Source organism: Zootoca vivipara, chromosome 16 (assembly GCF_965207765.1).
Source record: "Zootoca vivipara chromosome 16, rZooViv2.hap1.1, whole genome shotgun sequence".
In the NCBI taxonomy this organism is placed as follows: domain Eukaryota; kingdom Metazoa; phylum Chordata; class Lepidosauria; order Squamata; family Lacertidae; genus Zootoca; species Zootoca vivipara.
In genome coordinates this window covers 30,903,735-30,927,274 of record NC_142599.1, presented here as the reverse complement: position 1 = coordinate 30,927,274, position 23,540 = coordinate 30,903,735, and the positions used below count along the sequence as shown (strand labels likewise).

Genomic DNA, 23,540 nt, shown 5'->3' with positions numbered 1-23,540 from the left:
CCTTTAGACAAATTCACAGAGGATAAGGAACAATGGCTACTAATCATGATGGCTACATTACCTCCAGGATCGGAGGCCTTTGAATTACGAGTTGCTGGGGGTCACAAGCAAGGGAGGGTTACTGTACGGCAAATGGCACCCATGTTCTGCTTGCATAGAAACAGAACTGTAGAGTTGGAAGGGACCCTGAGGGTCATCTAGTCCAACCCCCTGCAATGCAGGAATCTCTGCTAAAGGATCCACAACAGATGGCCATCCAACCTCTGCTTAAAAACCTCCAAGGAAGGAAGGCCACAGATGCTGATGTTTTCAAAACACAACCTCTTGTTCTGGAGAAGCTTCAGGTTCCAAGGAAGGAAGGGTCACACTGAGGATCAGCCTGCAGAGGAAATGTGGAGCAATGGTAATATGTGCAGAAATGTAACTTGAATTTGTTGGTTTTTTTTGCGTTTTGAAATTTTTATTGAAGTTTAGTCCAAAAACAAACATACCAAATTTTTAAAACAAATATTACAATAAATAAAAAAAACCTTAACTCAACTGATAATTAATCTTCAAACACAAAGATAACAAAATCATTTATACTATTATTGTGATGTTGACTTCCCATCGCCTCCCGTAGTGCTTCTCATCTTTTTTTGCAAAGTACGTACTTTCCTCTTCATCTTCTTATAATTTCTTTTGTACCACAATGAATCCAATCATACCCATAACTCTTATAATCTCTAATACAAAGCCGGTCATTCTATGGCTGCCATGGATAATACATTATAATTATTTTTCTCTTGTATATATCTCTTAAACACATCCCATTTTTGTGCAAACGACTGTGTAACTTGAATTTGTATCCAGGGGCACATAATGCAGAATGCAAAATGGGCCTCAGTTCCCCTGGGTCCTAGGTTCTTCAATTTAAAAGACTTCGAAAAACAAGTGGTGGGGGCAGGAATCTCTGCCCAAAATGCCGAAGAGCTGCTGCCAATCTGGCCTATACTAGCCAACGATCTGACTCAAACTTCCTATGTTCAGAAGTGTGCCTTGCAGCTGCTGCTGCTTCCCCCAACTCTGGCAGGAAGTGGCTGAATTAAGCTTCTGTTGGGGCCCAAACCACGTGGTCCAACTCCCCACCCCCCCACACCCACCAAGAATCTTGTATCTTAAAGCCACAGAAGTCTTTTTTTAAAAAATTATTATTATTTTTTGGCATTCGATCACAAGGTATAAGCTTCTTTCCAAACTCCTGTTTAGGCAATGCTGGGACCACGAGGATTAAAACTCAGATCCAGCACTTGGCGAGAGTCTGCCTTTCATTTGTGCATTTCACTGTGCAGAGAGGAGAAAGCAGAGATTATGCCCTTCCAAATCCCAGATTCTCCCAATCCACTGTGAGCAGGGGCTCTGATTTTTTATTTATTAAAAAAGCTACAAAGAAACTGACCAGCCGTCTCTTATTCCAGGATAATAGCCTGTTGGTTACATGCCTGATGTGATGCAGTGAAAAGCACGCTGTATATTTTTTTTGCAGTTTGTGTGTTTTTATATTGTGATTTTATGTTGTAACCGCCCTGAGACCTGCGGGTATAGGGCAGTACTGTATTTTTAAAATTAATTAATTAATTAATAAGAGCATAGACGCCCCTGCAGAACAAAAGGGGCATCTTTCTCAAGAATAAATGGAGATATAGTTAAGATAAGCAGTTGTTGCTTTGGGGCATTGCTCTAATCTCAATTTTTAAACCACAATCTGCTTAGAGTTGAAATCCGAGTACCTTGTTATCTGATAGTGAAGGGGATTAAGAGAAGTTTATCCGGAGTCAATAATGAGGATTAAAAACAATACCGTGATGGGTATCCAAACCAAGGCAAAGGGTGACAAAGATCCTAAACACAACAAAACCCCCTCCACAGAACCAGATGAATCACAGCACTAGAAGCACCAGGGCTACGTGCTGACCCTTCCCCTTTTAAAAAGTAAATATCTCACTTCTTCCTCACCATGCTGGAGTTTTGCCCTCTCCAGATTTTGAAATCATATTTAAATGGACAAACATGCCTGTTGCAGAAAGTCAGAAGCAGGATGCAATGAGACTTTGCGATTGGATTGGAGTAGAAGTGGAGTGATGGGGAGGGGTGTTTGTTAGTTTGTTTTGCAGAAATAGCCCCCCACCCCACTTACCTGGAAAGCACTCCTTTAACCAAAGTGGCTTCAGTTTTGTGTGTATACATCACATATACACAGACAGACACAATTTCTGTATACATTAGAAAGCATACGTTCTTCCAAAATGTCTGTACACAGACAAAATGATTCAGCACATGTCATTATCATCACCAACACACACACACAATTCATTTATGTTTAGGGGAAGCTTTTAATGTTTAATAGAATATTTTATTTTAATATTTTGTTGGAAGCTGCCCAGAGTGGCTGGGGAAACCCAGCCAGATGGGCGGGGTATAAATAATTGTTGTTGTTTAGTCGTGTCCGACTCTTCGTGACCCCATGGACCAGAGCACGCCAGGCACTCCTGTCTTGCACTGCCTCCCGCAGTTTGGTCAAACTCATGTTCATAGCTTCGAGAACACTGTCCAACCATCTCGTCCTTTATTATTATTATTATTATTATTATTATTATTATTGACACATGATGCAGTTAATGCAATGAAAAATGTATCCATGTGTCTGATATGACATCCATATCTGTGCCTATCTGCACTAGCATATTTGTATACTGTACATGCATATATTTTATTGCGTGAAATAAGGAAGCATTTCATTCGTAGTTATTGAAATTTCATACATACTTTTATCAATATATTGCATCATAAATAATGGCTTGCACCCAACTAAGATCTACTTTGAGTAAACCCATGGAAATCAATGGACGCAAGTGAATCTTGCCTCTTCATCTTAATGGGTTTAGGACTGACATTGGATACAAGCATTGGATCACACACATTCTTCCATTTTTGTTCCAACAGGCTTTTCCAGCTGGCTAAATGAGCCTTTGCCCATGAGTGCCTATTTTGTATCCTTATTTTGTTTTATTATTATTAACATCTATTTATATGGCTCTGTGCACCATAGCTGCCAAGTTCTCCCTTTTTTTAAGGGAAATTCCCTTATGCTGAATAGGCTTCCACACGAGAAAAGGGAAAACTTGGCAGCTATGCTGTGCACAATAAAAAAGCAATTCTTCTCCAAATCTCGTATAATCTAACACCATTTAAACGCATCTGCCTTTCTCCTGCTGTTTCTGTTCTTTATGGTACATTGCCTTGAGACAATTGTGTAGAAGGCGATGCATAGATTAATAATAATAAAATAATAAATCTTTTGATATATATAAGCAAAAATATGTGTTTCTGTGTCTAAATCTCTCTCTCTCTCTCTCTCTCTCTCTCTCTCACACACACACACACACACACACACACACACAAAATTTGTGGTTCAGAACTACCCCTGCTGCTATTGATGACCTGACATTCACGTGGACGCCTTAACAGCATCCATACGATGCCAGTCTGGTCACAGGCTTAACCTAATAAACAAATGAAGCCATTAAACTAAGATTAACCTGATGGAAGCTAATCCACCCGCCCTCCTCTCTTCCAACCAGGCACGCAGAGATAGACAGAGATCAAAGCGACTGACAAAGCGGAATTTTCAAACCATTGTGGCAAAGCAGAAATTTGTGCGCGCGCGCGCGTGTGTGACAACTGGGCACACCCTTTTGATAAGAGAATAGATTGAGGAGTGGGCGGAGGGGGGTGGGGGAGAAAACATGTCTCCAGACAGGAGAGCTGAAAGGGGGAGGGTGCATTGGGGTGGGGCAAGGTGGGGGGGGGATGTGGCATCAAAGAGAGAGGCGGGCGTCCAGCCGGCCAGTCCTGGGGGTGGTCAGGCAGGGGCAGGGCAGCTGGGCAAGCGCTGGCTGGAGAGGGAGAGCGACGTGCTGGCCCTTTAAGGGGGCGGGGCGGGGTGCGGGGGGGGAGTGGGGAGACGGAGCCAGCGCAGCAGCAGCAGCCCCGGGAGCAGCAGCGGGACAAAGGGCCGAGGCGAAAGCGGATCGGAACCTGGACTGGACCTGCTTGTCTTAAGGAACTCCTGAAGCGGAGTGAAGCAATCGCGCCCGGAGGGAGGATCGGGTGGGCGGAGGGAGGGAGAGAGTCGAAACTGGTTTCCAGTTTTGCAAACAAAGAGGAGGAGGAGAGTAAGGCGGAGTTCGGGATTCCGGTTCTGGTTCGGCGGCGAGTTATTGCCCGTGTGTGTGTGTGTAAGTGTGTAAGAAGAGGCCAGATACAGATCCCGTCGTACGTGGCGCAAGGAACGAGGAGCAGCGATCCATCAAACCAAATAATAAAGGACCCCCCCCCCCGCTTCCTTCCCTCGGTTCGGACTGCACGTGGCGCTAGTCCTTTTGAGGCTAGGTTCTGGGCAGACTAAGTTCGCATCGAGCTCTCTCGCGCTCTCTCTCTGCCCGCCCCTCCCTCTCGGTTTTTGGTTCAGCCGAGTGGGGTGGGGAAGCCCAATCCGGTGCTGGGGCTAGTTCTGTCCTCTGGATCCAACCGGGGGTCCCCACCACGTGGCGTCGGGGAAGGAAAAGAAGACAAAAGGAAGACTCGCCAAGGCAGGAAGCGGAGTCAGCGATTCCGTGTGCGTGCGGTTGATCCGCGCTCTTTTCCTTCTTGCGCTCCGGTTCCGATCCGGTTCGGATGGCGGCTCCTTGCAGCCCAGAGAGCGGCCCCCCGGCGGCTGCGGGGACGGGGCCCCGGGTGTATTTCCAAAGCCCCCCGGCTGGAGAACCGGCCGCAGAGGAAGAGGAGGGCCCGGTCCGGCGCCAGGGGCGGGTGACGGTGAAATACGATCGCAAAGAGCTCCGAAAGAGGCTCCACTTGGAAGAATGGATCTTGGAACAGCTGACGGTCCTCTATGACTGCCAGGTAAAAACTCCGAAATTGTCTCCTCGCACTTGGATTTCCCTACAATCCCTTAAAATTTAGCCTCCTTCCATCATTCAGATCCTAGATCGCTGCCCCTATAATCCAGATCCACTTTATGGCATCTCTTAATGTGTGTGGAGCTTGTACATGCATTTCAACTGCCCACCCAATGAATCTTGTTCCTACAGTTGCAGGCTTTGTGTTCCTCCCACAAAAATTACTTGTAATAATTTCTTTAAGGTCTCTGCCCCCAGGAACTTGCTAAATCTTGAGGAAGGAAAAGGTTTATGGACCCCAAAGTACACCCTATGCCCCAATACCATCTTGATCTGGAGGGCAGGCCTCCTGGTCACATACACATAACCTTTGCAATAATATTATTTCCCATCACAGCAGTACAAAGAAAGTGGTGGATAACAAAGAGAATGAATGAGACGCTGTCTATAAATGCAGGCTTGACTTTCACCTCGAGGCCCCTGCCACCTCCCAAGAGAGTCCCTGAAGATCCCGACCCTTTTATGTCGGTGTCCCCCAAACCCACTCTTCCGGAGACTTTAATGTCTTCAGCTCCTCCACACTGTTACATCCTCCTTATAACCCAGCTAAGATCCTAGATCAGCTCATGTAATCTCCTCTCCTCCCACCCCACCTTGTCTCCCCATATATGCTGCCCCATTACCCTCCAATGCAGCCCAGGTTCAGGGAGTGGCTACCCAAGCACTCCCACCCCCCATTTCCTGGTTCTTTTGTCGTATTGTGCAGGCTCTGAAAAGGGACACTGAGGACTAGTGACCCTCAAGGGTGGGGGACTCACTCCTTGGCAAATTCCACCCTCTGAATCTGGGGACCGTTTCTAACCCAACGTACACCCCATATGCAGCCCCTGCCCCATCCCAAGCTTCAGTCCTTCCCCCTCTCTGCAGCCCCAAGAACCAACACCCTTAGTTTTGGGAAGGGCCCCCGTTTCCACTGAGTGGATCTGATGCCACCCCTCCCATTTTTTATTCCTCCCTAAGCCCACTCTTGGGTGCTTGTTCCCACCCTCAGAATCACAGACAAATTTGTAGTTTCATGGCCTGCTCCTCTGCAGAGAAAATGGTTTCCACAGACCAGGAAAAAACTCTTTCCCAGCCCCCCAAACCCAACTTTCATTTACTGTATATTTTTAATTTAAAAGGGCGTTATCTAGCGATTTTTGGCTCATCAGGGCATCTTGTGTTCACTCAAACACCCACCTCCCCTTATCTCCGCTGGGCATTTGACCCTGTGCCAGTTTTCCTCTTTCTGCTTGCCAAGTTTTGTAGCATACGCTTCGGAAGTGACCACATGCCCAACAAATTGCTTCACCCTTTCCCTCCCACCCTCACATCCCAAGATTCTCCTGTTCTTTTTCCCTGCCTTAAAGACTGGAGAGATGGTGATGCCAGGAGGCCTGCTTTTATCCCCCCCCTCCAACTAATGGTGAAGGTCACTTAAGGTCACAAGTACTCAAAGGCCTTCATGGGGCCTGTGTTCGAATCCTTCTTTCCCCAACCCCTCTTAAAAAAAGAGCAAGGGGAAGGAATTATCCTCTCCTGATTCTGCAGCATTGTGGGTGGGTGGAGGGATTGTGCTGTGGGGGAGTGGTGTCCCCCACCCTCTCTGCTGTGCATGGTATGCTGTTCTGGGTTTCTAAGTGTGGCCTTAGGCCGCAAATGCAGCTGTCTCTTGAGAGGAGCAGCTGTCTTTTAAGATACGGATTTTCTTTTTATTTCTTTAACACTACAAAAATGCTTGCTGCCAGAAACCTTAAGAGAAAAATGGGTGGTTGGGATTGAAACCCAAATAGGGGTGGGCGGTTGATGGCGCTACCCCTGCCCCCCCCCCACGGACTTGCGGCCAAGGTAGCATTCGACAGTGAGACCAGAGACCAGGCTGCCGCAGCAGCAGCAACAACATCAACTTTCTGTCTGCCCTCTTCTCCTGTGTGCCTGCACACACGCGCACACACACACACACACACACACACACACACCGCCTGCCAAATGTCATCTGGCAGCTGGCCAGCCCGCTTATTGGGGTGGGGTGGGGGATTTAGCTGGCCATATGGGGCTTGCCTCTGAGTAGGCTAATGGGGCAGTAAGTAGCTAGTCAAGAGGGCCGAAAGTGGAGCCGCTGGGTCCTTGCAAAACAAAACACACACTAGTTGATTCACAAAGGCCAGTGGGAATGTGTGCGCGTGACCCAGATACCTTTGCCCTTGTTCTGCAGCTGAGAACGTACCTCAGCTGTTTGAATTCTCCTTTGCATCCCTCAATGAGTCCCTTGTTACCAGGCTGTGCCCGTCGGCTGGAGGTGCCAGTCAGGGCAAGTCCTGAGTGGGTTTAGCAGGGAGCTTAAAGGAGCTTAGGTTTGCAGCCAACGCAGCCCTGCTTAGAGTAGACTCGCTGAAATTATTATTTGATTTATATACCGCCCTACATCAGAAGATCTCGAAAGGGGTATGTGGAGGAGGGTATTGAAATGATCCGCTTTTCCCCACCTCTGTTTTCCGGTGCCAGTGTGGGATTAGGCCACAGACCGGCATCCTGCTGACCTAGAAGGTTCAACTGTTCAACTTTTAAAACAGTTGAAGCCAGGAAAGGAGAGAATGACAGTGATTAATCAAGATGGAGAAGAAGTTTAGGCAGGACGTGCTCCCCCCCCCCCAAGCACAACCTTCTCAATTGGGGGCTAGGGGTGGAAGCCTTAATGTTGTAGCTGCTTGAGGGGGTGTGAGAATGTCTGCCCCCAAATGAGCTGAACTCCAAAGGGGGGGGGGTGTACACACAAACTGGTAGCAGACAAGTGTTGGCAAGATTCCAGTCCTGGGAAGTCTGGAAACAAAATCCTTGATGAGATCCCTCTCCTTGAGAAGGCAGAGAGAAAACAACTCCTTACACCCAACTGGTCCTCGAATTGCCTCCGTCTATGGGGCAGGGAGATGCCCTTTTACTAGACACCTAACCAATGTTGAAATTATATGGAGAGGTAGGTAGGTAGGGGTGAAGTACCCCCCCACACACAGCATCCTAAAAGGGGTCATGTTGTTCCTGTAATCTGAACACTGCAACTCTGCCCTTTATTATACAATTTGGATTTATTTGAAGAGGTGAGGAACCTCGCACTCGCTGCCTGCCCCCCTCCCAATCCACTGCCCTGGGTAAGGTTTTTGCATGCAGAACGCCTTTCATACTCCAGCTACACACACACACACCTTCCAACGATACAATGACTGGATTCCTGGCAGGTTCTTCTCTTTGTCTTCTTATAGGAAGAGGAGATTCCGGAGTTAGAAATAGATGTTGACGAACTCCTGGACATGGAGAGTGATGAGTCTCGGAGCGCCCGAGTGAAGGTAGGAGCTGTGAAAGCTGGGTTGAAAAGGGGGGTGTCCCTTCCTTCTCCACAGCCCCCCTTAGGAAAGGAGGGGTTGAGAGGAGGGGGCCCCTGTGCACTGCCTGGGAAGACCAGATGCTGTTTTCGCACGATGGCAGCCAAGCAGTGGGTGGGCTGTTCTGGTCAGCAATCTGGAGCCCATACGTATCTGCCAATACTTCTTTATATATAAATAAAGAGAGTGGCCTTCTGTTGTTGCCATAAACACTCAGGATTTGGCTAGAGATTAAGGGTGAGTTTTAGACTGGGGGAGGCTGGGATTTCTACTTTCGGAATGTATCAGAAATGGAGAACCTAGAGATGTCACCAGGCTCCCATCAGCCCCGCTTAGCGTTGCCAGTGGGTTTCGGGGTGATGGCACTACAGCGACTTACGGGGGGGCATAGGTCCCCCACATCTGCTCTACCACCAAGCTGTGGGTCTTCCCCTAAAAATTTAAGATCCAAATCCTCATGGTTCTCAAAATAGGAACACAGGAATCTGGTTCATGTGGAGTCAGACTATTAGTCTATCTAGGTCAGTACAGCCAACACTGGCTGGCAGCTGCTTTTCAGGGTTTCAGATGGGGTTCTCTCCCAGCCCTGCCATTAGGGATTAGGGTTCCTCCTTCCGCATGGAACAGAGATGCTCTACCACGGAGCTGTGGCCTGTCCCTCAATGAGATCTGGGTGGACAGGGCTTCCCGCTTGTCCAAACCTTTGGCATCTAAATTTATCTTTTCTTTTTTCCAAAAAAACAGGAGCTCCTGGTTGACTGTTACAAGCCCACAGAGGTGAGTGCTTGCCTGCCTGCCTGCCCTGAGTCCACTCCCCACCCCGCTTTTCCCATGACCCCTTAAATGCTCCCACAGCCTTCCCTTCCAGAAGCCCCACATGTCCCAACCCTCCTCCCTTTGCAGCTGCTTTGTTGGCAGATCAGGAGAGCAGCAGCAGCTGCCTCTGCCCAGCGCCAGCTCCCAATCGTCTCCTGTTCCTTCCTTCTCTCACAGCAGGGAAGAGAGTCCCCTCCCGTTCCGGAACCTGTTAGGGGAGGGGCTGCTCAGCTGTCTCCCCTCCTCACCCTCCCTTTCCCCCTGGCAGAGAGGCTGGGAGATTTCAGGGAAGAATCTCAAACCGCCATCATCACAGAACGGGAGGCGCTGCTTGCGTTTGTCGTTTCTGCCCCCTGGGGTAGAAGTAGGCAAGAACTGTCTTGCTGGATCAGGCAGCTCAAGGGTGGGGAACCGCAGGCCGTGCTGCCTGGCCCGCCGAGACCTCATTGTCTGGCCCTTGGGATGCTTCCCAGGCCCTGCACTGGCTTGGTTCCCCCTTCCAGCTCTTCTGCCTGGCTGGAACGGAGGACATGCCTCTTGCTTGCCTGGCCGCAGAGAGCTGTCCTGGTAGGAGGCTGTGAGTTTTGTGGGGCTGGACTCTGCAAAGATAGAGAGTCTGTTGCCCCATCCACCCCTGGGCTCCCTAGGAAATCAGCCTCAGGTCTGAGAAAGGTTTCCCCATCCCTGGCCTAGATTCCAGTGCAGTTCCTAGATTTCCAGCAAGTTAAGAAGCCGGCAAGCCAGGGCATGAAGGCAATGCTCTCCCTGCCCACTTGTTGCCTGAGTTTGTAACACTCCAGTGTACTGCATCTGAAGCTGGAGGCTCTAGAGCTTTTAAAGCAAACAATGAGCAAAGAATCACTTTGCTGTGAATTATAGTGGTGCAGCAATAAAACTGCCGGCACATTTGCAAAGCTAACCAAGGGGCCATGATGGTTTCAAATTGGATGTGGGAGTGTGTCTTGAGATTGCTGCATTGGAGGGGGTTGGACTGGATGACCCTCGGGATCCCTTCCAACTCTACAACTCCCCTCCCTGCTAGTTTTTATCAGCCAAGGGAGGCACGGGTCCAGGGCGCAAGTGACCGACCCAAACGCCTTGTCCACATCCTTGAGCCTTACTAAAACTCCTCCGACGCAACAGGACCAGGCAGAGCTCTGGGCACCCCGTGAGATTTCATCTGCTTTAGGATCTCTGTGGATGCCAGCGATTTTATTCTCAAAATGCTTTGCGAACAAGTCTGGCCAGACTGTTAAGAGTCCCCTGCACTACCTGGAAAAGTTCTGCCGGATGGCACAATGAGGATGCAATGGAGGCAGCCAAGTATGCCTTCTTTGTTGCCTCCACTGCCACTAGATAGGCTCAAGTATGAGCCCTCACCAGTGTTCGATCTGAATCCTCCCATGCAGATACCCCTAGAAGTTCACCAGCAGGATGCAAAGATGCCTGCCAGACTTTGTTCGTCCCCAGTGCCTGCAATTCAGGGGTAGACTGCCTCTGTTAGTGGAGGTTCTGCTTGGCTGTAATAACACATTTAAAGCAGAGGAGAGGAACTCTTCTCTTTTTTAATCTGAGGGCCACACTGCAGGCTGTCTTCTGGGGGCTACATGGCAGCAGTAGGCAGGGCTAGGGAAAGACTCCTGCATTGCAAGGGGGTTGGACTAAATGACCCCCATGGTCCCTTACAGCTCTACAGATCTATGACGATATAAGCAGAGCCAGAAGCAAAAAATGGACAGGGCAATAGAGGTGTGCATTCCAGCCACATAAGACCAAAAAAACCATTTCTCTATCCAGGCAAGCAAGAAGCCTTATCACAGTTCCAAGTTTCCTCACCCGCTTAAAAACCTTCTGTGATGCAAGTTCCAAAAGTTGATGCACTGAATTATTAGGGTGTGTGTGTTAAAATACGCAGCCAGCTCGAGTCTACAGTTGTGTACACACTGTATGTTTAAAGCACCCAATTCCTCCCCCCATCCAAAAAAAGGAACCCTGGGCACTGTAGTTTACCCCACACTGAGCTACAATTCCCAGCACCCTAAACAAACTAGAGTTCCCAGGATTCTTTTCCCCCTGTATGTACGCAACCTAAAAGGAGGGCAGGTGAGAGATCCGGTGCCTATGCCTCCTGCTTTGACTCTGGGTTCCTCGCTGACGCCCCACCCTTTCCTCCTCTCGCCCACCAGGTTTTCGTTGCCGACTTGTTAGACAAGATCCGTGGGATGCAGAAGCTCAGCACTCCACAAAAGAAGTGACTTGCCACTGGCATGATGATCTCCCATCGCTGCCCTCCTTCCTCTTTGGAGAGTTTGTCATTGAGACTCTGGCTGCTGGCTGGGTTGAAGAGGGAGAAGGGAGCTTTTCAGGGGTCCAGTGGAGAACCAGCTACTGCCCTTAGGAGAGAGGGAAGACCTTCCCTTTTCGGTGGGATTGCCTTGATAATCAAAACCATCTGGACACCTTTTTAGCAATACCAACCCGCTCCTTCCTGTCCGTCACCCTCCTCCACCCGTGAGCGTCAGAGGAGGGGAAGAGGAACGTCTGTTCTCCACGGGAAGAGAAAGAGGGGTAGGATCCTGATATTATTATTTTTTAGAACGTTTGGGTTGTTTTTGTTTTAATTATTTGCATTTTTATATAAATTTAATAAAAATGCTTTGAGAACAAGGGTCTGGTTTCTGCTTTAGGAGACTGAAGCGTGTGCCAGGGCAGACGAGTGTTTGCGTACGTGTATTTTAACAAAACCTTTTCACGAAAGCAGGGTTATGCAAGCAAGTAGCAGGGTAGGTCTTGGGGTGAGAACCTGGGTTCAGATACTTACTTGACCAGGAAAATTAACATGCGACCTTGGGCAAATTATTTCGCCTTAGCCTGCAGCAAGCATAGGCAAACTCGGCCCTCCAGATGTTTAGGGACTACGACGCCCATCATCCCTAGCTAACAGGACCAGTGGTCAGGGATGATGGGAGTTGTAATCCCAAAATATCTGGAGGGCCGAGTTTGCCTATGCCTACAGTCTACCCTGCAGGGTGGCTTTTAGGATGAAATAGAGGGGTGAGGAGGGGAGAGAAAAGAGGGCCACAGCCACTGTCTTTAGTAAAATAGGCTATAAAAATGAATACCTGCTTGTCGCTTAATATTTCATTACCAGTACTACCGGTAGTAAAAACTGAAGAGTTTTGGAGATTTTTGGTTTGCTTAGTCTGGTGAATTGGGAGGACATTTGTGTCACGCCCCGGCCAAGTATGTAGGACTGGTGGGGGGGGGGGTTGGGGGAGAATCCAGGTTCAGCTTCCTTCTTGCCAGAAAACATAATAGGTAACCATGGGCAAGTCACTTTCTTGGCCTATAATCTATCTTGAAAGGCAATTGTTGGGTGACGGGGGTGCAGAGTGCTATGGATGCTGCCTTTTGCTCACTGAATGTGAATGAAATAATACCCACTTCTGGCTTATCGTTGTCACCCATACTAGTGAAAAACATTAGTGTTTTGGAGATTTTTGGACCAGCTGGGCTGGTGAATTGGAAGTGAAGAGGAGATTCTGCTCCCTGCTCCCCAGTGGGCCGCCTTCCCCTTCCTCACCGCCTGCAGCAAGTATTTTCAACCACGTGCAACTGCAGACCAGGCCAAGTGCAGAGTTACAGGTCTCCCAGTTAGCAACGCTGTCCCTGGTGGGGACGCAGGCGGAGCCTCCCCCTCCCCTTCGCTTGTGGCGGGGCTGAACTCAGTAAGGAAAGAATGTCTTCTGGGGCCTGGAACTAATCGGGCTTCATGTTTCCTGCCTGAAGTCACCAGGCAAGTTGTGTGTGTGTGTTTTTTGCAAAATGGCCTGCCCTGGCCTCCGGAGCTGGCCCCGGCCTGATTTTTCCACGTGGCTCTTTTTTCCAAACCAAGATGCCTAAGAGGGGTTTGGCAGTGGCCCCAGAGGGGAGGGAAAGGAACAGGGAAAGCAGGCACCAGAGCCACAGCCTTGCCACAAAACACCACTTGGTTCCCAGACTGGGCAGGGCAGGGCGAGAGAGATGCTGTCTCGAGGGTGGAGCAGTCCTCCTGGCTGCTGTGCCCGCAAGCTGCATCTTGCAAGACTCCCTTTGGCTCTCTGCCGCAAAGGGCGTGGTTGCCTTTACAGCAGGTGCCTCCTTTCCTGCAGCTGGAAGAAAGCCAGAGTTTGCTTTATGCCAGCAAGCACCACCTCCCCAGTTTGAAGAAAGAGGCTAAGCCAGGGGTGGGGGTAGCTGTGGTCCCCCAGCTCTCCTTGGGTGCCAACAACCTCATGGCCAGGGATGATGGGAAAGATCCAAGAACATCTGGAGGGTACGACAGGTTCCTCACCCACTTTCTCACTGTGGCCTTGGCAGAATTTTTTTTTTTATGAAGGAGGGGTGGTTTATTTCTCTCCCGCACACATACTTTTTCCTGTTTTCCCTCATTGGTTGATGCAAGGAAGTAGTTCACTTACAAAACCACTTCTGCTTCTCTGTGCCAAGAAACCATAAAGATTCACTCACGCGCAGCACCTCACAGTGGGTATAAGACACCAACCTGGATGGCTTTAAAAAGGATTTGACAAATTCAGAGGGTTAGGCTATCTGGCCATGTTCTTCACTGTTGGAGGCCATACGCCCATGAATGCCACCTGCAGGAAACCTCAAGGAGGAAGAGTTGCTGTTACACTCGGATCCTGCTTGTGGGTATCCCATTTGGTTGGCCAGGGAGAACAGGATGCTGGGGGCTAGATAAGCCCCTGGCCTAATCAGACAGGTTCTTATGTTCCTAACATCCTAGGTTGTTTTAATTTATTTTGGGCATGGGGGGGGGAGCAACTTTCTACCCGTATGGCCAAAAAATGAGTCTTGAAAGTATGTGGGGAGAATCACACTGAAATCAGGGTGTGGGAAATGGCAATGCTTTCTACGCTCTGAAGGTGGGGAGGGGGAGTTGTGCCTTGCTAAATAGGTTTTTTTGTTTTTGTTTCTCCACAGCCCTGACAGGAACAATTAATTATACCACACACGAGAATCACTTCACTGGCATTATTTATGGAGGTTGCAAAATTAGGCACAAATGTGATTTGTTGTTGCGCACACACTGTCTCAACTGTTCTTCATACTGAACAAGGGAGGCTGGAGAATGGTCTCTTTGCAAAAGGCATTCTGTAGCTAGTCCCTCTCTGTCACGGAGGATAAGAGAGTTCCTCACAGCAACCCATCCTGCCCCTTCACTATAGCCTTCTGCAGCAATGCTCACAACTGTTCACTTTCACAGTAGAGAATACTGGCAGGGTCCCAGCACACATTCACACTGGTGGTTTCACAGGGGGAGAACACCCCTTCACAGTTTTCTTCTCTCCAGTGCAAACTTATATGTTATCTCACGTTCTCGCCCTGCTTCACACGTTCACAACTTCCATGGCTCATTTATTCAGTCCAGGTTGTCCTTAAACAAACCCAAATTCCACTACAAAGTCGGAGCATGCTTCAATTAATTAATTACGCAGGTTGTTGGGAACGCGACTTCACAAATCTCCATACGCCTCTTGTGGAGGGCCGATACCACCAGCACAGAAAAGCCCCCCAGAATCCCTTGCAGTCTATCGCAAGGGGATTCTGGGATGTGCCGCCTATAGCAAAGCCACGCAGCACATGATACTCTCCAGAACTCGCTTTCCCTTGGCAGGAGGACAGGACCAGACTGTGGGCAGCACAAGGCCCCACGTTAAGCCAGACCAAAGGCGGAAAGGTTGGCTTTGGGCAGCCAGGCCACCATGACTGCCCAATCCTGCTGCCAGCCACACACACAGCACAAGACTTCCCTGCTCTGCGAGTCTTTTATTGGGCTTCGAATGCCCCAATACTCTGGGAATGGAGAATCTGCAGCCTTCTAGATGTACCTAAACTAAAACCCATACCCTCTCAGGCCACTGCCCAGGCTGATCGGAAGCAACATACCTTGGAATCAATGCCATCTGGAAGGACACAGGCTGCCAGTCCCTGGCAAGCTATCTGTGCATTTCACTTAGTTCTAGTTACAGGTAGGTAGCCGTGTTGGTCTTGCATAGTCGAATTTTTTTTAAAAAAAATCCTTCCAGTAGCACCTTCTGTTTCAGTGTATCTGAAGAAGTGTGCATGCACACGAAAGCTCATACCAATGACAAACTTTAGTTGGTCTCGAAGGTGCTACTGGAAGGATTTTTTAATTTCATTTCACTTAGTGTTACTAGTTTAGGGAGTTGCCTTGCTTAGGAGCCCAGCCCTTAGTCAATCTAGCTCAGTATTGTCTACACCAGTGTTCTTCGATCTTGGGGCACCAGATACTGCTGGGCATATCTGGTTTTCTACATCGCAATAGATCACCAGGTAAACATACTGATATACCGATATATCACAATGTCTGAAATAAGGATAGAGCATCGGCTGGCTTCACGGTTTTCCCCACATAGTGATTTTAGTATAGCAAACACACACACACACACACACACACACACACACACACACACACACACCAAAATATTGCCAGGTCAAAAATTATGAAACTGGTATCACAATATGGACTTCAAACTGGTTTTGGATGATAGATTGCCCAGCCCTACTGCTGGATTACAACTCCCATCATCCATCTGCTTAGCAAATGGTCAGGGATGATGGGAGTTGTAGTCCAACAACATCTGATGAGGCCCAGACACCAATCAAAACTGACAGGCAGTGGCTCTCCCGGCCCCACCTGGAGGTGATGGGGTCAGGCCAGAGACCAGGCACCCACAAGGACTTGAACCCCTGAGGCTGCCTTACACAGTCAAGCCAGCAGTTCACCAAGCCCAGTAATGTCTGCTGCAACTGGCAGCCTCTCTCCAAGGCTCCAGGCAGAGGCCTTTCCTAGTCCTAACACCTTAAGTCATATTTGCTGAAGATGGAAGGGGTTGACCCTGGGGCTTTCTGCACCCAAATATTTGGGGCTTCCTCCCCCCCCGCCACAGAAGTCGGACCGGCCCAAATCTTGAGCCCAAGGAACACTCCCACCTCCTTAGAACAGCGTTGCCCCATCTCCTGTCACCAGGCCACCCGCTGCAGTCACAATACAACTCTGGTCTGTGCTTTTATTTGGCCCATCGGTATCAACAAATCCTGAGTCGCGTCTCGAGATTACCTCCCCTCCCTGCGTGCCCCCTCCCCCGAAGAGATGTCGCTACAATTCCTGCCTTCGCTCAATCTTCAGCAGCTCAACTTCAAAGATTAAGGTTGCGCCACCTGGGGGGAAAAAGAGAGAGAAAGAAATCACGAGTGCAGGCTGGAGGGAGAGGTGCTGGGAAGAAGCACTACCCATCCCAACCCCTAGAGCAGGTGCCAAAGGACCCCTGGAAGCTTTGATGGCCCCACAGCTGACTGCCTGGAACTCGAGTGGGGCCACTAGGTTTTGATCCCTTCCATTCTCGTCTCCTGGTTTTCAAAAGGCCAGCAGAGAGAAGACGGGTTAAGAACATGGTATCAGCACTTCGCTTGGGGAGGGAAGCCCCTGCCCATCAGTTCAGAATCCATAGCAGGACTGATTCTGAGGGGGAAAGGACATGCATGATTTACCTGGGATTTTGGGTGGTGCTCCCCGGTCCCCATAACCTGTGAGCAAAGGGAGAAAAATGGTAGAGTTACCCAAGAGATCAAAGAGTTCCCAGATAGTGCAGGGATGGAGCAATCTGTGGCCCTCCAGATGTTGTTCCCATTGACTCCTGCCAAAAAAATGATGATGGCAACTCCTTAGAACAGGTGAAGCATCAGAACCAACCCCTTGCCACTGCCACCTTCCTGGGGCAGGTTCTGAACCCAGAAGCCCGATTTCTGCCCCCTCCCCATTCCCCATTCCAGCTCCTCACCCAGCTCAGAGGGAATGACCAGCTTTCTCTTCTCACCCTCGCACATCCTAGAAAGACCAAAGAAACAGTATAAATTCAGTTACCAACCAAATACAGTGGTACCTCTAGTTACAAACTTAATTCGTTCCGGAGGTCTGTTCTTAACCTGAAACTGTTCTTAACTAGAGGTGTGCTTTCGCTAATGGGGCTTCTTGCTGCCGCTGCGCCGCCAGCACACGATTTCCATACTCATCCTGGGGCAAAGTTCTCAACTCAAGGTAACTCTTCCAGGTTAGCGGAGTTTGTAACCTGAAGTGTTTGTAACCTGAGGCGTTTATAACTCGAGGTACTACTGTACATGGCTTTCCTGTTGTATAAAAGCAACACAAAACAGGAGGGCTGGAATCTGACTCGAAAATAATTACTTCATTCATATCACTTAACCTTCCCTTCTAATGTTGCCTAGGGGCAGCTATCAATATAAAAATTACATACAAATGAAAAAGAAGCACACTAAATGTAGTTAACACTGGAGAGAAACACAGGATAGATGAACCGTCCTGAATAACAAGACACGTTAATAAATAAAATGAGCCGGAACAGATGGATTTTCAAAGGACGGCAAAAGATCATTAGAAGATGCCAGCCATATCTCCTGGGTGCAATTACACAAAGTGCTCTCCCCCAACATTCCCGCCAAAGGTGCCGCAGATACAGTCGGAATACACCAGAGGCCCTTCCCTGAGGTCATGCCCAGATTATGGAATTCTCTGCTCTTTATTTAAAAAAAGTTTCAGGAGCCCTGAATAAATAAAGTTTAGGAGCTTTCCAGCATCCTTTGAGAAGGGAGAGTGAAAATATGTGCTTTTGACTTGCCACTGGAGAAATCACTTCGTTTCCCCGTTCGGGTGCTTGAAAACCAGCAACCACAACACTGCCACACTTGATCCCTGCTGGGAGGAAGAATTTACCCAAGCAGGCCCTGATCCCAGCCTTTAATGACTTGTCCAGTCCCCAAGGAGAAGATAAACGGCTGATCACGAGTCAGGCTGCTGTCGAACTCTGTCCCATCCTCCAGCTTGCCCTATGAGAGAGTGCAGAAGTTAAAAGGGGTGTGAGCCAGCCAGGGTTTCTTCTTAAAACATCCAAGATGCTGTGCTTATTATCCCAAAAGAAGAAGAGCCCTGCAAAGTAAGCCCAAAGAGGGCCCATCTAGTCCAGCATCCTGTTCTCAGTGACCAACTGGATGCCTCAACGGGAAGGTCGCAAGCAGGACCCAAGCGCAACTCTCCCCACTTGCGATTCCCCGCAACTGACATTCAGACAAGGGAGCCAGTGTAGCTAGCAGACACTGATAGCCTGGTTCTTACGGATTTGTCTACTCTTTTAAAAGTCATCACTACATCTTAATAAAGTGAATTCCATAGCTTTAACTATGTGCAGTTTTAACTAAGCACACGTATACAAACACCCTCCACAGCAGGAGTGGGGATCCTGCAGCCCTTCGGAGTCCAGTCATCGCTGGACTACAACTTCCATCATGCTGGCTGGGCTGATGGGTGTTCGACATCTGGAGCGCTGAAAGTTCCCCATCCCTGCTCCACCCTAGTAAAGAAACCCCGGAGTGTTTCAGCCTTGCTCTTTCACTGACTGAGTGACTCAGGGCAGATTCACACATGAGCGTCTATCACTCAGTGATTCACTGCTCCACTGCGGAAAGTGACTCATAAGAACCTGAGAGGCAGAAGCCCTGCTGGGTCAGAGCAAAGGTGAGTCAGGTCGAGGGCCCTGTTTCCTAACAATGGTTAATGAAACGCCTGTTGAGAAGGCCACAAGCAGGACATGAAATTAATACACACACACACCCTTTCCCCCTGCTGCTCAGATGACCAGGGGCCCTCAACTCTGGAATCCTGCCACCATACAGAGCAGGGATAACTGCCAAATTGAGATGGTTTCAAAAGGGGATTATTTATTTACTTGGTACATTTCTGACCCACCCTTCATGATTCGATCCCAGGTCCACTTACACATAAATTTTTAATTTATAAAACAAACACATCCCTTTAAAAAAAAACTTAAAAAGGGAGGAAAAGGCTATCAGTGGCTACCAGACACTAATCTCATGATGCAACCTCCAGGATTGTCTTTGAGTTCCATTTGCTGGGGGGGAATAGTGAGAGGCGGCTATTGCTGTCATGCTTATGAGATTCCCAGAAGGATCTGGCTGCATAAAAGAGAGCTCTGCTGGACGAGGCCAGTGGCCCATCTAGTCTAGCACTCTGTTCTCAATGGGAAGCATGTGAGCAGAACCAGAGTGCAATGGTACTCTCCCTAACTGCGATTCCCAGCAACACAGAATTCAGTGGCATACTGGCTGGCTGCTATGGGAAAGAGGAGACTGAACTAGGTAGCCTTTGGTTTGATACAGAGGGGCTCTGCTTATGTTCTCTGGCCAAACAGAGGTCTGGAAATCGCAGAAAGGAACGGGGTAGAGTAACCTCATGCCCCTATGGTTGGAATCAAAGGAGGATAAAAGCTCCGCCCCTTCTCCTCATCACACAGGGAACACAGAATTTTTCTCTGGTTGTCCATTTCCTGCATTCAACTTCCCACCTAACACTGCACTAATCAGGCCATGAATGAGGACATGTGAGTCAGCAAGGGTGCATGGCTGAAAAAAGCAGCTGAGCCAAGCATATGCTGCAATGGCAGCATTTAGTAGTGGGTGCAGAAGTCAGTTGCTTCAAGAATTCCTTTTTTAAAAAAGCTAAGCATCTAGTCCTTATGGTCACAAAAATTTCCGTCAAAGCCTTGGAGATACTCCTAGTGAAATCTCAGAGGGGTTACTGAATTCAGATGTCAAGGAGTAGACAGTTCCATGAGACATAAGACACATGTGCCTAATTTACAGTAGGATTCTTTTTTCTTTTATTTCTTTCTGTTGGAGCTCTGAACCTGGGTCACCCACAGACGTCTGCCTTCCAAAACAAACCCAACCCCACCAATTTAGCAACCACACACACACACACACCAATTTTGGCAGGAGTTGCTGACTCTCATGGCTTCAGGTCAGGGAAGGGGAACCTTCAGGCCCTCCAGGTTGCTGGGCTCCAGTTCCCATCAACCACAGCAAGCATCATGGCCAATGGTCAGGGATGATGGGAGCTGAAGTTCTGCAATACCTGGAGGCACCAAACAGCCACAAACTCTGTGATGAGAGAGCAGGAGCTGGAGCCTAGAAATGCATGGAAGGCCTGACAGGTTCTCCTTTGGATTATGATTCACCCTTTGACAATTTGTTTCTCCCCCCGTGACATCTGGGAAAGACTTCTTCTCACTGTATACAAGTCGTACAAGTGACAATGAAGTACAGTATATTCCTGCGTATAAGACTACTTTTTAACCCAGGAAAATCTTCTCAAAAGTCGGGGGTCGTCTTATACGCCGGGTCGTATTTCTTATACGGCGAGTATATCTCAAACTCTATATTTTAACTGGAAAAGTTGGGGGTCATCTTATACGCCCAGTCGTCTTGTACGCCGGAATATACGGTATTTCAATTTCAGCCCCTGCAAACCTCAAGGTGCCCGGCTAACACTGACCTGCCCTCCACATCACGCCTGCAGCACTCACCGTATAATGCATGTGGAGGACATCACCCTTGCGGGACTTGATGGGGCAGTTGTCCACCCGCTTCTTGACCCCAATCTGGAGCTTCCGTTTGCCTTCCGTGCCCAGCACTAGTGAGAAGACTGCACACAGCGCCAGAGCGAGTAACGTTGCTCCCTGGCTCACCTGCATCGCATAAGCTCCTGGAAGGGCAGAAACTGGTTAGCTGGGGAGAGCTCTCTGTGTGTGAGAGATGTTACAGGAAGGCGGAAATGGAGCTGGCTCCCTGGTAGTAGTGTCGCTGCCATTTACCAGGGGTTCGGGGGAAGTTGGGGCTGTCTATGTGCACCAATGGGAGGACTTGAATGGCTCCACCAGGGTGCCCACAAAGCCCTGATTTCCCCACCACTTCACCCCTCCCAATAAGCAGCAGTGACATTGCTGCTGGCAAGTAGGCGCGGCAGGCCCGCTCCGCACTGGGCAAGCCACTTCTGCTGAAAGGGATCCATTCAGCAGCTGCCAGACATATGGTTTTGTTCACTGTCCTTGTACATACATGAAAAGGAAGAATGGGGGAGAGCTCCAGTCCTTCCATGCCGACACACACCAAGACATGAGTTCTATTTGGGAAGGTCCACAACACAGTCATAAACACCTGCCTTGCATGCAGAAGGTCCCAGGTTCAACTGTCAGGTAGGGCCCTGCCCCATTTTTCACATGGTGCCCCAATGAACGGAAGCCTCCTCCCCATGAAGGCCCATCCTTGAATTACAGTAATTCATGCAGATTCAACACTCCCGCCCCAATCGCCAGCACCCCCAGCTCCTACCCTGGCATGCAACAGCATGCGGTCCATTCAGGTCCCCCCGGGAGCCTCCGGACCCCGACTTACCCGTGCGGCCGGAAGTGCCTTGGACTCTGCTCCCTCCCCTGGTGGCAGCCGCCGCCACCCCACTCCAGATTCTCTCAAGGATACTGGGCTGTCGCCACCCCAGGAATAATCCAGCAAGGTCTCTCTGCTCCACCCTCCCTCCTATACTCCCTAGTCCTCTAGACAGGATCTCCCACATATGAAATCATCCTTATTTCTAACCCTTTCCCTCAGGTATGAGCCTAGCATTTCCTCCCCCTCCCTCCCAGGTGCAGTATCTCCCTCCCCCCCAACCCCCCCAAATAGCACCCCTGCCCTAAGATACCCCATATCCACCCTCACCTTGCCCCCCTTTCCTAGGGCCCTCCTTACGGAAGGTCCAAACCCTCGTCTCCTCTGCTTCATCTTCTTCATTACAATTTGTCACCTTGGCCCAGACCCACATGATCCCAGCCCCAGAGGGATCCCTCACCTTGTGAATCCAGACATCCCCGGGACCCCCACCCGCAGGAGCTGGCTTCTCTCGGGGGATCCAGACCTGGCTACGTTCTGGGGAACAACCGACACCCCTAGATTCGGGCTTCCACTCTTTCTGCTTCGCCTGGGGACTGGCTTCCCGTTGCAACCACGGCAGCCCCATCCTATCGGAGGCCCTGGCTGGCTTGCGGGGCACCCAGACCTGCTCAGAAGCCTCCGCGGGGTCCCGGTACCACTCCTTCTGGGCCCACATCGCAGCTCCCCTTACAGGATCCCTCTGGGGCCCCACATGCCCCAAGATCCCCCCGGAGTGGCTGCGGCTGACGCCCCGTGCCGGGAACTCTGGTTCCTCACCGCCTCTTCCCCTGACCACCCCGGGCCCCCCCGCACCCAACTCCCAATCCTCCCGGTGGGAGAGCTGGGTCCCCACCTCTTTGGGGGCGCCCTTTCCTTTCACCGCCACAGCCACGCAGGACTCGCAGACCCCCACGCACCACGAGGCTCTCTTCTCCTGCCTCGCGGCTTGGCTGCTCCTTCCTGAGCCGGGCGGAGGGCGGCCCAGGCTCTCCAAGCTCCCGCCGCCTGCGGGACCCCCAAACCCACGAGGCCCCCATCTGCCCATCGTGACTCTCCTCGGGCCTCCCTGTACCTCCAGGGCCTTTCCCACGGCTGGGGTCTGGGTCCCCCCATTGTCAAGGGCCCCCGCGCCTGGACCCCAGGACACCTGGGTCCCTACGTCCCTCCGCTCCAGCTTCCGCGGCCCCTGCGTCGCCACCAGCCCTGCGAGGCCCTCCTCGCTACCATCCACCCCCCACTTGGGGGCGCCGGACGCCTGGGTCCCTTCGGGCCCGCTAGAGCCTCCCCACTCCCTCCAGCCCGCCTCTTGGGGCTGTCCCATATCTAGGTCCCCAGGCTGCCGCCGCCGACCCTCGCTCGGTCCGAGGCGCCTGGGCGCCCCCCTTCCCTGTCCCCCCGTCTCCTCAGGACCCCCCATCCGCCCCCCCTTCTCACCTCTCCTTTCCTCAACGGATACCACCCCCCTCTGCGCATGCGCGCCTCGCAACGCTGATTTGCCTAACAACAAGGGAAGCAGCCGTGGGGTCCGCCATGTTCCCTCACCCGCCCAGAGGCAGGCTAGCCGCCGTCACGTGATCGGCGCGGTGCCACGTGACAGGCGCTCGGCTAGCTCTTTTACCAAAATTAATGACCGGCATTACGATTCTAGTTCTCTTCTTTCGGGACATGGGAGAAATAATCAGAGAAATAAAGGCGTGCCCCCTCCCACTTCAAAATACAAAAATTATAACGGCCTCGGCTTGCACGTGACAAGGGCAGAGCGTCACTTCCGTTCTGGGCTGAGGAATATGAGCTGCAGTAGGCTCACTGACGTGTGAGCGCGCCCCCTTGTGTTGGAGTGGAGAAAGGGGGCTCCCCGGCCTCTCTGGAAGTGGCCTCCTCTTCATCACGTGGCTCCGATGATGATGATGATGATGACTAGGAGGGCACCAGCCACTCTGGGCGGCTTGCAACAAATAAGCCTGTTGTAAAGCGAGCCTCTTGGTGA

General features: G+C 50.4%; 2 protein-coding genes across 4 annotated transcripts; one reads left to right on the top strand and one right to left on the bottom strand.

Annotated features, from left to right (window-relative positions):
- The first annotated feature begins 3,916 nt into the window (after window positions 1–3,916).
- On the top strand, window positions 3,917–11,836 carry PPP1R14B (protein phosphatase 1 regulatory inhibitor subunit 14B). The gene is made up of 4 exons (XM_035098480.3): window positions 3,917–4,944; window positions 8,237–8,320; window positions 9,101–9,133; window positions 11,359–11,836. The coding sequence occupies exons 1-4, from the start codon at window positions 4,717–4,719 to the stop codon at window positions 11,425–11,427; spliced, it is 414 nt and encodes a 137-aa protein (XP_034954371.1). The 5' UTR covers window positions 3,917–4,716; the 3' UTR covers window positions 11,428–11,836.
- A 4,416-nt stretch (window positions 11,837–16,252) lies between these two features.
- On the bottom strand, window positions 16,253–23,005 carry FKBP2 (FKBP prolyl isomerase 2). 3 transcript variants are annotated; one of them, XM_088659219.1, is made up of 6 exons: window positions 21,521–23,005; window positions 20,653–20,831; window positions 17,988–18,100; window positions 17,038–17,084; window positions 16,748–16,783; window positions 16,253–16,417 (listed from the first exon to the last, which is right to left on the bottom strand). In XM_088659219.1, exons 1-6 carry the CDS (start codon window positions 21,696–21,698, stop codon window positions 16,356–16,358), a joined length of 615 nt encoding a protein of 204 aa, XP_088515345.1. In that variant the 5' UTR covers window positions 21,699–23,005; the 3' UTR covers window positions 16,253–16,355. The 3 variants fall into 3 exon arrangements, with proteins under 3 accessions (XP_088515345.1, XP_088515344.1, XP_034955035.2); XM_088659218.1 differs by having other exon boundaries at window positions 22,407–23,005; XM_035099144.3 differs by having other exon boundaries at window positions 22,471–23,005.
- Between the last annotated feature and the right edge of the window lie 535 nt (window positions 23,006–23,540).